The following is a 13,087-nucleotide window of genomic DNA, read 5'->3' on the forward strand; positions in this document are numbered from 1 at the left end:
AAAAGAGAAGGATCAGAATCTTTGTCAATAGCCCAGAATTAATCTTTTTGATCAGAAATTTGTTGTTATGTTGCCTTAAAATTGAATACCAATGAACACTGAGAATTAAGAATAGGTCTTTTCTAGGGAGGGTGCAATGAAAAAATCACCCTCAAACTCTGTTGCTGAGAGAAGCATAGATTGGCACCACCTTTCCAAAAAGCAAGTGAGGAAAATCTACCCAGAGCTTGAAAATGTTTATACCCTTTGACCCACTAATTTTACTTCTAGAAATGTAGCCTAAAGAAATAATCATGATATGATCAAAGAATTTCCTTTTAAGGATATTCACCTAAGTGTTATTTATAATTGAAAATTTTAGAAACAACCTAAATTTCCAACAGTCTGGGAATGGTAAACTAAAGTTCAGTACTCAAAGAATAAAATAAGGCTATTAAAAATAGTGTTTTAGAAGAATAGAAAATGATATGGGGGGCTGGCCCCGTGGCCGAGTGGTTAAGTTCACGTGCTCTGCTGCTGACAGCCCAGTGTTTCATTGGTTCGAATCCTGGGCGCGGACATGGCACTGCTCATCAAACCACGCTGAGGCAGCGTCTCACATGCCACAACTAGAAGGACCCACAATGAAGAATATACAACTATGTACCAGGGGGCTTTGGGGAGAAAAAGGGAAAAAATAAAATCTTTTAAAAAAAGAAAGAAAAAAAAAGAAAATGATATGGGAAAATGTTTATAAAGAATATTAAATAACAAAAGCAATGTTTAAGACTGTATGCCCAATGTGATAATAAATTAAAGATATGCATAAAAAGACTAGAAGAAAATATTATATAATGGTTATCTTGAGGAAATAGGATTATGGATAATTTTTATTTTTTACAAAGAACATATATACAACTGTTAAACTGAAATATTGGATATTGTTAGAAAGGTACTTTGGAAAGCTACATGAACCCCTTCATGTCATGAAAGCACACTAAGCAATAATTTTCCTAATACTGTGGAGCCTGAGCAAGGCAAAGCACATTGCTAAGCACCCAACAACTCAGAGAACTGATAGCTTCTGCTCTGCCTCCTGAAAGAGAGTAGGCAAAGAGTACCTTTTTTTGGATAGGTAGTCATACAGTTCACCAAAATACGTCATCCTTCTATGAAATGTAAATCTTTTGGTGAATAAGCACAAAGTCATCTAATAACCGACATTAAAAGACTTATAGACCATTTTGCTATCTAAAGCATTTCATTTTTAATATATTAATTGTAAATATATTAACTTCTCATAATGTATATCTTCTGGGTCATCTAGTAAACGATAACATTGTCCTATTTGTTCACTAAGAATTCAAGAGGATATAAAGAGTTTTTCCATTAAAATAAACCACAAGAAAAACCCACAAATAAAAACCATACTGCCTTTTCTTGATAGCCTTTCAGGCTAGAATAGTCATTTATGATTCAACTCCATTAGTACGTAACATTTGAAAGGATGTTTCAATTATTGGCGGGAAGGATCACTGGCGGGCCATGCTTGCATGTCTAATGCAGTACATCTTGGCTCGTAAAACTCCCACCAACATCGTCAGCTTGTGCAGGAGCATGTTGCCAAGGCAGTGCAGAGCTAAATGGAAAATGCATGCTCTGAAGCTTATTAAAGAAATTTCAAAGTGAATTCTCAATTTCTTCAAGATAATAAGGTTAACCAATGTGTTTGGGGAGCAACTTCTGCATCAACACTTTTTAATGGCATACAATTCTATGGAGCGTTTATATTTGAATATTTCAGAAGTTTTGTTAATGATAGACCAAATGTCAAATGCATCATAATATATCTTTATATCAAAGAAAACGGAATGTATAACTTTGTGAGAGAACAATATTGTCAAGAGACTGTGAAGGGCTGTCCCATAAGAGTATCTTTGTTTTGTTAACTTGAATTTCTGATATCTATATGTCAACATAAGGACTTTCTTTCTTTTCTAGCCATGGAATGTCTTACCCAATTTCAGGCTTAGTGAAGACATATAAAGCAAAGGATTATAATGTGGATCACCCACTGGTGGTAAACTCATAATAAATTCTTTGATTAGATCTTATAGTCTTTGCAGTTACCATAAATGTATTTGTCAATTCTTGATTACTTGGAGTAAGCTTGATTATAGGGTAAGGTAATTTAATACCTAGAATGTGCAGGTTAAAGACCGGCATTGCCCCATCGGTCACCACGTTTCGTTTCTCTCCAGCCTCACGGCCTTTCTGTGGTGCTCACCTCCCCAGCAGTGTTCTCTTTCACGGCACAGATGTCTCCTGAGAGGCACCTGGAAACAGCAGAAATATTGGGTATGAATCATTACTCATAAATGTGTGACCACGTATGTGGAACATTTCCTAGGGTTGCTTCTAAAGATAAACCATGAAGGATAATACCTATAAATGTTGCTTTGAGATAGTTTAATGATAAAATGTAAGTGACCTGCCCAAAGTCCTGTCTAGCAGTAAAATTCTGTAATTTGGTTTTCAATGGCCCATTAACAATCAAATGGAACAAAATATTGCTTATGTTAGGTTTGTAGTAATAATATTTCCACTGTTTTCATCCCTAAGGAAAGTGAAACTCTTTATATACTATTAATGTTATAATTGGCTTTTGCTATGTTTAGTAGGTAATAAAATGAATCTAAATTAGAAAGTAACAGTAAATTCCCAATTATAGAGAATCTAAATTACTAGAAACTTTATAAAGAGATCCCAAAAGAAGAATTTGTTTGCTGCTCTGTGGAATAAATAATGTCTCTAATAAGATATCCACAGTGCCTTTTGGATCTTACAAGAAATGATTGTATTAAGGATAGCTTTCAGTTAAATAAAATTTTGGTATTTTTCTAAGACGAGAACTCTTTTAAGTAGACTTGAGTATTTGATTAACTTTCAAAACATCTATTCCTCTAATTGTGTGTAGGGTAGGAAGGGAAAGGCTAAAAAGAAAACTTCATTATGCTCTTCTAGCACCAGCCGTTGGAGAGATTATTTCCAAGAAGGTAGGAATGACCACAGGCATCCTTCTGTGTGTGCTGCTTCCCTTCCACTTCTCTCTCACACTCTGACATTGGGGCTTTTGCAGAGTTCCAGGTGCTGTGCCGGGAATGTTAATGAAAGAAACCCGGGGCAGAGAAGCAGTGCTGGGGGCTTGATCTCCCAGCTTGTGCTGCCGGAAATGTGGTGCCGACTGTACCAAGGATCTTGTATTCCTGTTCCCTTTTGGACTGAGGATGTTGTTCAGCCAATTGTTGGGACTCAGCTGCCTTCGTAAATATGCAAACAGTGTAAATGGGAAGGAGCCCAAGTAGTAGGCTAGATGTGTGGTGAAAGAGAAATTCTTAGAGAACTTAAAGCTGACATTCCAGGCAACTTGCAAAATTAGTGAGAGAGCAATGCCTCTGTTAGACAAAACCCAGGCTGAAAGAGCCCACTAATTCTTTCTTCTTGCATAGGAAATTTTGTTTAATATTATTCCATACTTAGCTGTTAAGTATTTTGATTCTCTATGTAATCTTAGATTTTCTTAGCTTTATAGCGATTTATTCTCTTTCCTACCGTCTCTTTTTTTCTAAAACATTTCATAGGAAACTCAGAGGTTTTGATGGTGTGTTTTATGGCAGCAATCCCAGGAATATAAAAACCTCATAAACCCTGTATCATGTCTTGCCTCTCCACCTAATCCATATTGTAACGGTGGCTGTGGACTACAGACTGGTCTTCTCAGGCAAGGTTTACCTTCCATCCAGCTGCTCTTCCAACTAGTCCAGTATCTGGTTCTATTTAAACCTTTTCCTAGATTACTAAAACAGTTCTCACTGTCACAGAAGAGAAAGATCAAAGCTGATTCAATCATGTGCTTCAGTATGGAGGTGAACCATGCATTCTAGTCTCCTTTTGGACAATACAGAGAAAGTGGACTTGGACTACAGCATGAGGCATTTTGGATGATAAATAATACTATATTCCCTTTGTAGAGTGCTTCACTCCCTGGCAGTGAATGTATTCAATAGAATAGATGGAGGGCAGGGGTGCTAAGGGTTTGGGATCAGCTCCTGGAAACCTTCACTGCTATGCTGCCTAAAGGCAAACTCTGGGCTCTTCCAGATTGACGTCTCCATGATTTTGTATATTGTTATTAATTCTATCCAAATTCTGCCCTTACAGATCTCCAACCCTTGGCAACCTTCTTCCCCTTTCACCAATATCATTATTATCTGTGTATTAAATATTGTTTTCTCAGTCTTCATGTCCTTCATTCTGTCTGACTGGTTCTGTAATATTTATTTAGACGAACCTTCTGCCCTGCCCTTTGGCAACAGACTCCAAAATAAAAAGTTTTAACTATAGAGAGGAAATATTTTCTTCTGTGGCCACACATACTCTGTTCTTGTCCTTTTCCTCCTTTTCAGCAGTTAATGTTGGAGTTTTTGTACTTATATGTATCCTCGTCTCACAAGGTGTTTGCAAATGGTTTGTCTTCTGTTCCTAAGAGGTTGCTGTGAGAAAAGACGTTGAACACACATACCTCTAGATGTCAGCAAATTCCAATCCTTGACAGTTACATAAGCTGTGTTTTCTCCTACAAATGCTCCTTCCTCCTCATGCGAACATCAGCCTTCTTTCTTGGTCTTTTTCCTGTGCCTCTTTTCTTGGCTCTGTTCTCTTCTTCCCACCACACAGGGGGCGAGCAGCCCATTGGAAATGTGAGAGCCAAGTTAGCCGCCCCAGCTGACTTCTCTGCAGAGGTTCGCCGGGTTCCACAGGCTGGCCTGGCCCCATCTGTCTTCTGCGGGGTTGACCGCTGGGCAAGCCTCCATGTGAAGGCACAGCTGTGCTCTTGTCCTCAGTGTCAGGGAGTCGGCAGTAGGTTATATATTCAGCTATCTTGTGACTGAATTACACCCAGGGCCAGCTTCCTCCTCTCTCTCCAGTCAGTGCTTTTTGTCTTGTAGGAGCTGACACCCACACTGCCAGGATCCCAGATGCTGGGCCTATTTTGGCAGACACACTCCGGAAATTCTTATTCGATCTGGATGTTGATGATGGCCTAGCTTCCATTGGTTACTCCAAGGCTGATATCCCCGCATTAGTGAAAGGAACACTGCCCCAGGTAAGAGACACAGCGCATCTTTACTCCCTTCTAAGCATGAAGCTAAGGGAAGACATGGTCCATTTGAGACGTTTTAGGGGAAATGAAACCCATGGGTCCTCTGGCAGCTCTCATTCCTCCTCCACACCAGGCAGCAGCTCTCCCCTTCCCCTGTGGGAAGGGGCCAAGGCTCCCTCACCTTAAATTCTTCCATAAAATTGTGGCTTATGTGAAGTTTTCGTGATGTAACTAAAATGATCTTTTATAAAAATTCAAGGGAAAACCAACCAAATTTATCTTGAGCTTTGGCAAAATTTCCCTTTCCTCCATTTCTGCTCTTTCAAGAGTCCCCTATAAAAGCATGTGAAGCTGTTCCAAAGGGCCACTAATATTATTTTCTGTTATAAAGAGTTACAAATTCCTACTATTTTGTGAAAAATAGACATGGCCTTTAAATTAAGACTATTACAAAACCACTTTTTAACATACTTGGGAGAGTGTATATTTTATACATATACATATGTGTACATATCTGTGTCACTTTGGGTCTTATTTCATTTTTTAAAGGTTGCTAAAGAATTTAAACTGAGCTGCCATCTGTTATTTGGTAGAATCAAATAGATGTAGTTTCCCTCCTAAGGTTCTCATGAAGAGCATTTATCCCCCATTGGATCTCTCTCTTCTGTTTAGGATCAGATACCCATGTGCTATATAGTATCAGATCCTAATAGGCCAAGACCCTGTTCACTGCAGTTCACTATACAATAGAGAGCCAGAGCCGTGAATGCTCTGTTTGTGGACCACACCATGCTCACCATGTCCAGAGTGCTCATTGAGTCCTCCTCCCCAAATGGGAAACACAAGGATCACTTAAACCCTATGAAGATATGAGGGTAAGGTACTTCTGCCCAAAGTTCAGACGTTGACGGATCTATCCCTGACATTAGAACAAGGTTCACATCTGGAATATCCACTCACACAGCACCCTACTAACCACAAGTAACAGTGCTTTTCCCTCACACCACTCCAGTTAAGCAAGGCCTCACACTAGCTTCTTCCCCACTTGGCAAGTGCTTAGAATGTTGAAGACCTCACCACTCACATAAGATAATATTTGTATGGATTGGGTTCACAGACTCATAGGTCTTCAGGAGCCAGGTAGGTAATAGCAGTGAACAAAGTAATTTAAGGCAATAGGGAATGGTGGGGACTTTAGTGAACTGGAAAGCACATGATCCACCTCCTTGGGTAAGTCCCTTTTCAGCTACAATTTGTTACCTCCAAGCAGCAATTCAGGTCCCAGTGTTGGTAGAACTTCCAATTTTCAAGAAAAATCAGCAATCTGGATGTTTGTGTTGAATTCTTTGATTTCCCAATGTACAAGCAAACATGGTCCATGGGCCACCAGTTTCCCTGATTTAGATTCAGGCCCAGTGGACTCACTTGCATCTAAAAATATAAATGAATGAGAAAAAGAGGAGTTTGCAAGTGTAGCAGAGCCCCTAGGCTCACAAACCTTTAGTTCTAACCTACAAGTCCAAGGGACTAAATAGCCAAAACATATGACCGTCGCATTTATTTTATCCAAACTGACTAGACTGTAAGTTCCATGGGGGCAGGAGCCTGTCTGTTTTGCTCATCTATCCTCTACTGCACCTGGCATGGGCTAGTAAACACGTTAAATGAACACATACTGACAGCCCTCTCCTACATCTTCTGTCCAGGTAGGCTTAATGGCTGAATGGTGGTAACTCTTTGAGATGATTCCGTAACTTAATAGGATTCAACCAATGACAAGGAGCCATGAAAGCCTGTCCAGGGACACCAGAGACTAAGTGGTCACCACGATTTTGATGTAGCCTCTGCCTCTTAGAGCATGGTGCCAGAGAGAATGTCCACTTTGCAAAGGGTCCTCTGAAAAGTTCTGCTTGTTTAGCCAAGGAAAGTGTTCAGGTATATGAGTTTGTCAACCTCCAAGAATGGGATCTATGATTTTCAAATGAAACTGTATGATATTCTTGGCCATTTAATTGCTGGTAGCAATGCATCTTCCAGCCATCAGCAGACAGTGGCAAGTGTTTACTGTTTTACTTCTGCTGTGCTCAGACTTTCACTTTCAGAAGCTGTTCCAGACAGCAGCAGATCCAGACTAACATTTGAGACCATCCACTAAAATCGCAAGTTAATTAGATATCATTCTGAATGCCTCAGTGCACATGTCATACTGGGAAATCACAGAGAGCAAAACCTTAATTAGGCAAAACTGACTTCTTAGTTTCACAAAAGATGCAAGGTAAATTGAATCTTTTGAATACAAGTCATGTCTATAAAGCAGGAAGCCAGGATTTCTCAAGCTGTATTCCTAAAGCAGCCCAAAGATATATGCTGCCTTTTTTTCCCTTTGAACATGTTTTTGTGATTGGGGGAAACATAGTTAATTTTAATTAACTGACACTAGTTCCATTTTGGAGGCAATGTGATAGAGAGAGTGAGTTCACAGGACTTTACAAGGAATCTTAGCAATAAGCTTGAATATTTTGCAGATGAAGAATGACTATGGGGTTTTTGTTTCTTTTTGGTGGCAGTGAACGTTTTACAGGAATGCTGTGGCAACTTCAGACTTTTACACATGCGGCAGACTATTCTTCACCTATTAGTATCCACAGGATTTAAGGCAGTGAGAGGTAGTGATTCCTTCAAAGAACTTTGCCAAAAAGTTTATGTCGTGTAGTTGACTTTTGATAAAGCTTCTTTTATGTTCAGGAATGGGGGATCACTCTTCTCTGGAAGGAACAACTAGGCCAGTATTCTTGACAAAACACCACATCCCATACTGTGGCAGCAAATAGCAGCCCTGTGTACAGAGGCTTCCAACCGCCATAGCCAGGCTGCAAGGGAGCAGGCAAGAATAAATTAATCTTCCAAGCTGGATTTCTGAAACCTCTGGAAAGAAACATTTACATTTCAAATCCAAACATTTCATTACTGAGGAGAGCTGTCTACCAAAATGAGCACTTCCACTCCCTGGCAGACAGGCCAGCCGAAATGTTGTTATTTTATGAATGTGCTAAAAGTAGTAGTCTGAATTTATTTCAGTGCCCATGTTAATCAGCTGTCCTGCGGTCTTACACGTCTATAAATAATAGTGCATTGCTGAACACATCTTAACTCTGAGAGTTTAGTTTTGTGTGGTATAGATGATATGTATGAAGATATATCACAACTTTACATCCTTGTTCCCTTTTAACTAATCACTGGGGGTTAGAAATGTGAAAGAGAAACTCAGCTCAGCTTGGCCTGAAGTATTTCTGAGAGTCCTGAACTGCCCTACCAGTGATGAACAGGATCATTTTAAGGGCCTTTGAGCTCATCAGGTAAGACTGTCTCCATTATAAACAGAATAATGTGGCAGTAATCTTCAGCCATAGCAAATGCTGAACTCCAGTTCATGACCCTGCCACAAACATATACGTAGGTCACCATGAACAAGTCTCTGCCTTGCTATGGATTTTCAGAATTCTTTAGGATCTCTAAAAGATCTGCTGGGATGTAAAATTTTACCATGGCTTCATCAGCATTGCCCCCGTCCTTCTTCCATCTGTCTATCTATCCATCCTTCTTTGTTTATTTATTATTTTAATTGTGGTAAAATATACCTAACATAAAATTTACTATTTTAACCATTTTTAATTGTACAATTCAGTGCCATTAATTACATTTACAATGTTGTGAAACCATCACCACTACCCATTTGTAGAACTTTCTAATCCCAAATAGAAGCTGTGCTCTGTTGTTTAATGATAAATAATAACTTGCCATTCTCCCTTTCTCCCAATCCCTGGTAAGCTCTATTCTACTTGCCGTCTTTATGAATTTGCCTACTCTAGGTACTTCATATAAGTAGAATCATACAGTATTTGTCCTTTTGTGTCAGCCCTATTTCACTTAGCAAAATGTCTTCAATCTTTCAGAATTTCATTCCTTTTTATGGCTGACTGATATTCCATTGTATGGATCTAGCATATTGTGTTTATCCATTCACCCACAGATAGACACTTGGGTTGTTTCTACCTCTTGGCTATTGTGAACAATGCTGCTATGAACAGTAGTGTATAAGCATCTATTTTAGTCCCTCGTTTCAATTCATTTGGGTGTATACCTAGGAATAGAATTGTTGGATCACCTGGTAATTCTGCCTTTAACTTTTTTGAGGAACTGCCAAACTGTTTTCCCTAGCAGCTGCACCATTTGACATTCCCACCAATAATGCATGACAGTTCCAGTTTCTCCACATCTTCACCAACACTTGTTATTTTCCCTTTTCTTTCTTTCTTTTTTTTTTTTTGATAGCCATTCTAATGGGTGTGAGTGGTAACTCTGTGTTTTTGACTTTTATTTCCCTAATGACTAATGATGTTGAGCATCTTTTCATGTGCTTATTGGCTATTTGTATATCTTCCTTGGAGAAATGTTTATTCAAATCCTTTGGCTATTTTTGAATTGGATTGTCTGGGGGTTTTTGTTGTTGAGTTATAGAATTATTTATATATTCTGGATATTAATCCCTTATCAGATATACAACTTACAAATATTTTCTCCTCTTCTGTTATCTTTTCACTCTCTTGATAGTGTCCTTTGATGCATAAAAGCTTTTAATTTTGACATAGTCTTATTTATCTGGGTTTTTTTTTTTGTATTGTTGCCAGTGCTTTTGGTGTCATATCCAAGAAATCATTGCCAAATTCGATGTCATAAAGATTTCCCCCTGTTTTCTTCTAAGAATTTTAAAGTGTTAGCTCTTACATTTAGGTCCATTTTCAGTTAATTTTTATATACGTTCTTTCTTCTTTTCATTCTTCATTTTACCTGACGAGTACTTAGTGAGGTCTTACTATATAACCATGCATTGTATGGGATACAGTGAAGAGGAGGATAAAGTCCTTTCCCCCATCATGGAGCTACGTTCTAGTGAGGGGAGACAGACAATGGACATCTAGTCACATCTATAAATATGATACAAATGAAATTATTTCAGATAATGATTAGTGATATGAAGGAAAACTTGGGTGATTTCATGCAGGACAGTGTGGAGGGAACACCAGCGAGGGTGGTCAGAGAAGGCTTCTGACTGGAGGTGGAGGCAGCCACGTTAAGATCTGGGAGAAGCATTGTAGGTGGAGGGGAAAGGCCCTGAGACAAGGTGAAGATCAGCATTTTCATGGGACTGAAGGTACCGTAGGACTAAGTGAGATGAGGTGATGGGAGAAGAATCAAAGCTGGGACAAGAAGCAGGGCCAGATCAGGGTGGCGTTCGAGGTGTGGTCTTGTTCTAATTGCAATGGGAAGTCATTGGAGAGCTTTAAACCAGGGAATTGTGTGATCAGACTCCTGGGGAAAAAATCACTCCAGCTGCTCTGGAAAGAATGACCTCTAGGGGGCGAGAGTGGAGCAAAAGTGGAAACAGACCTTTAAGAGGCCTTTGAAGTAGGACAGGAGAGTGAGGGTGACGTAGTGTCGGGTTATGGTGGAACCAGAGGTGAGAAGAGGTTGGATTTGGGATTTATTTTGGAGGTAGATCTGACAGACTTGCTGATGGATTTAACATGTAGGGAGGGGAAGGAGGAATCAAGGATGACCCCTAGGTTTTTGCCTGAATGATTGGGTGTCATTTCTGAGAGGAGGAAAATGGGAGGCAGGGGGCACCAGAGTTCTATCTTGTGTAAGTGAATTTTGAGATGCCAGTATTCCCCCTCCCACCATCTTTATTAATTAACAAATTAATTAATTAACAAATAACTGTTGAGCACCTGGGTACTGTGTGTCAAGCACTCCAGTAGGTGCTGGGTGTAGAATGAACACAGCCCCGCCCTCATGGGGCTGCCCTCCTCTACCAGGTATGCTCCCAAACAAGTGCTTATCACAAGAAAACAGACCGAGAGACCCAGGAAAATGGAACCAAAAAACTGGCATGTGTCTTAATTTCACTTAGGCCCAGAAATTTGGGCACAGGGTGGTCATTATAATATCTTTTAATTCCCTGTCCCAGAGGGATCTTGGAGCCACTGACGGGCGTATAAATAACAATAGGATGTGCTGGCTACCTTTGCTGACTTGACTCAACAATCATTGGAGAAATTAAGCAAGTCACTGAATTCATTTGGGAAGGTAGAGATAAAACCTTAGTTAATAGTAAAGAAGGAGTCGCTTATTGCCCATAGCCTGAAAGTTAATGTCCTAAGAAAGTCCTTTTGAATATACCTTAAGTCCAAGTTGCAAAATCTACAGTCTTTGAAGTCAAAGACAACCCAGTTCTGTTTTCCTTGGCAGCACCAGCTACGCCTGGGACAGTGCTCTCTGCACAGGGCGAACCTGGCAGAGGCTGCTGACCAGCATGTTTTGTCATCATAGGAGGTGTTTTTCCCGAGGTTGGTTTGGTTCTGTACATTTGGGCAGAAGACTTGCCAGGGCCTAAGACAAGGGCGATGGCTTTTGAAAGCTTCCTAGGAAAGAGGCACCACTTGATAAACTTCTGAGTTGGGGATCAGCTAGTACAAAGCAACAAGAAATATGATTTTTAAAGATATGGCTATTATCAAGTCATTGTTTCTTGTGACCAAGTTCATTTACATAACCTAGTAGCCTTTACAAACTGTCTTTTCAAAGCCCTGGATAACTCCTTTTGTTTACTGTTTCAGGAAAGGGTCACCAAGCTTGCACCACGCCCTCAGTCAGAAGAGGATCTGTCTGCCCTGTTTGAAGCTTCAATGAAACTGTATTAGGTTTTGTTTTCACTGAACTGGGAATTCAGAATTACCATTGGCCATCACAGTTATGAAGACAGAAGCTGATCCAGCCAGAGCTTTGACTTTTCATCTCCACAGATAACTTACCTGTTTCCAGTTGTAATATGATATAGATTCATCCTGCAGAAGATTCCCTGATGCTCAAAGTCAAGCTACTTCCATAAAACAGGCTGGACAAGTGCCCACTATGTCAGACCTTGGGCCCAACTTCAGGCGTCCATGTTCCTGCCCCAAACCCCACAGATTGCCACTGCTCCATTTATCAAATGGGCAAAAACTCAGTATCTGTCAAATGTAAACGCACATATCCTGTGCCCAGTAATCACATGTCTAGAAATTTGTCCTATAGAACTAACACAAGTGTGTAAAGAAACATGGCCAGGATGTTTCAGGAAGCACTTTTTCTAATAATAAAAGATTTAGGGGCCGGCCCGGTGGCACAGTGGTTAAGTGCGCACATTCTGCTTCTCGGCGGCCTGGGGTTCGCCGGTTCGGATCCCAGGTGCGGACATGGCACTGCTTGGCAAAAGCTATGCTGTGGTAGGCATCCCATGTATAAAGTAGAGGAAAATGGGCATGGATGTTAGCTCAGGGCCAGTCTTCCTCAGCAAAAAGAGGAGGATTGGCAGTAGTTAGCTCAGGGCTAATCTTCCTCAAAAAAAAAAAAAAAAAGATTTACAAGAACCTAAATATTCGTTAATAGTATATAGATAACTAAATCATATTATATTAAACAATGGACTGCTATAGTGCTATTAATGAGAATGAGGTCAATCTATTGGGAATATGTCCATGATATACTGCTAAGTTGGAAAAAAGTAAGTTGCAGAACAATTAGTATGGTCTGATTTTTACTTTTTTAAATTATATATAAATATATGTCTATATATATAGAAAAGAAGGATACACATCAAAATATTAAAAATTTACACATCAAATATTGAAAGTTGTCACTGGAGAAATGGAATTTTGGGTATAGAGAATTAAGAGAAAATGTTCACTTTATATTTTGTCATTTTATAAACATCTGTATTGTTTGGATTTGTTACAACAAGCATATATTTTCTAATTTTAAAAGGGGGGAGAGAAAATAAAGAAAAATATCATTTTACTGTCTTAGATCAGATTCATCTTATTTTTCAAAAATACTGGTAACTGG

The 13,087-nt window shown here is 39.5% G+C and overlaps 1 protein-coding gene across 5 annotated transcripts in view; it reads left to right on the forward strand.

Moving 5' to 3' along the window:
• ADHFE1 (alcohol dehydrogenase iron containing 1) overlaps positions 1 to 12,453 on the forward strand; it is a 33,940-nt gene extending 21,487 nt beyond the window's left edge. For 3 of the 5 annotated variants that reach the window (XM_046642293.1, XM_046642296.1, XM_046642294.1), the window contains 4 exons: positions 1,981 to 2,059; positions 2,241 to 2,337; positions 4,989 to 5,146; positions 11,821 to 12,453. In XM_046642293.1, the coding sequence (XP_046498249.1) occupies positions 1,981 to 2,059; positions 2,241 to 2,337; positions 4,989 to 5,146; positions 11,821 to 11,904 (418 nt within the window). In that variant the 3' untranslated portion in view covers positions 11,905 to 12,453. The remainder of the gene's footprint in view (positions 1 to 1,980; positions 2,060 to 2,240; positions 2,338 to 4,988; positions 5,147 to 11,820) is intronic. The other 2 variants (XR_006885622.1, XR_006885621.1) reach the window with 2 other exon arrangements.
• The last annotated feature ends 634 nt before the right edge of the window (positions 12,454 to 13,087 follow it).

This window comes from Equus quagga, chromosome 16 (genome assembly GCF_021613505.1).
Source record: "Equus quagga isolate Etosha38 chromosome 16, UCLA_HA_Equagga_1.0, whole genome shotgun sequence".
Classification (NCBI taxonomy): domain Eukaryota; kingdom Metazoa; phylum Chordata; class Mammalia; order Perissodactyla; family Equidae; genus Equus; species Equus quagga.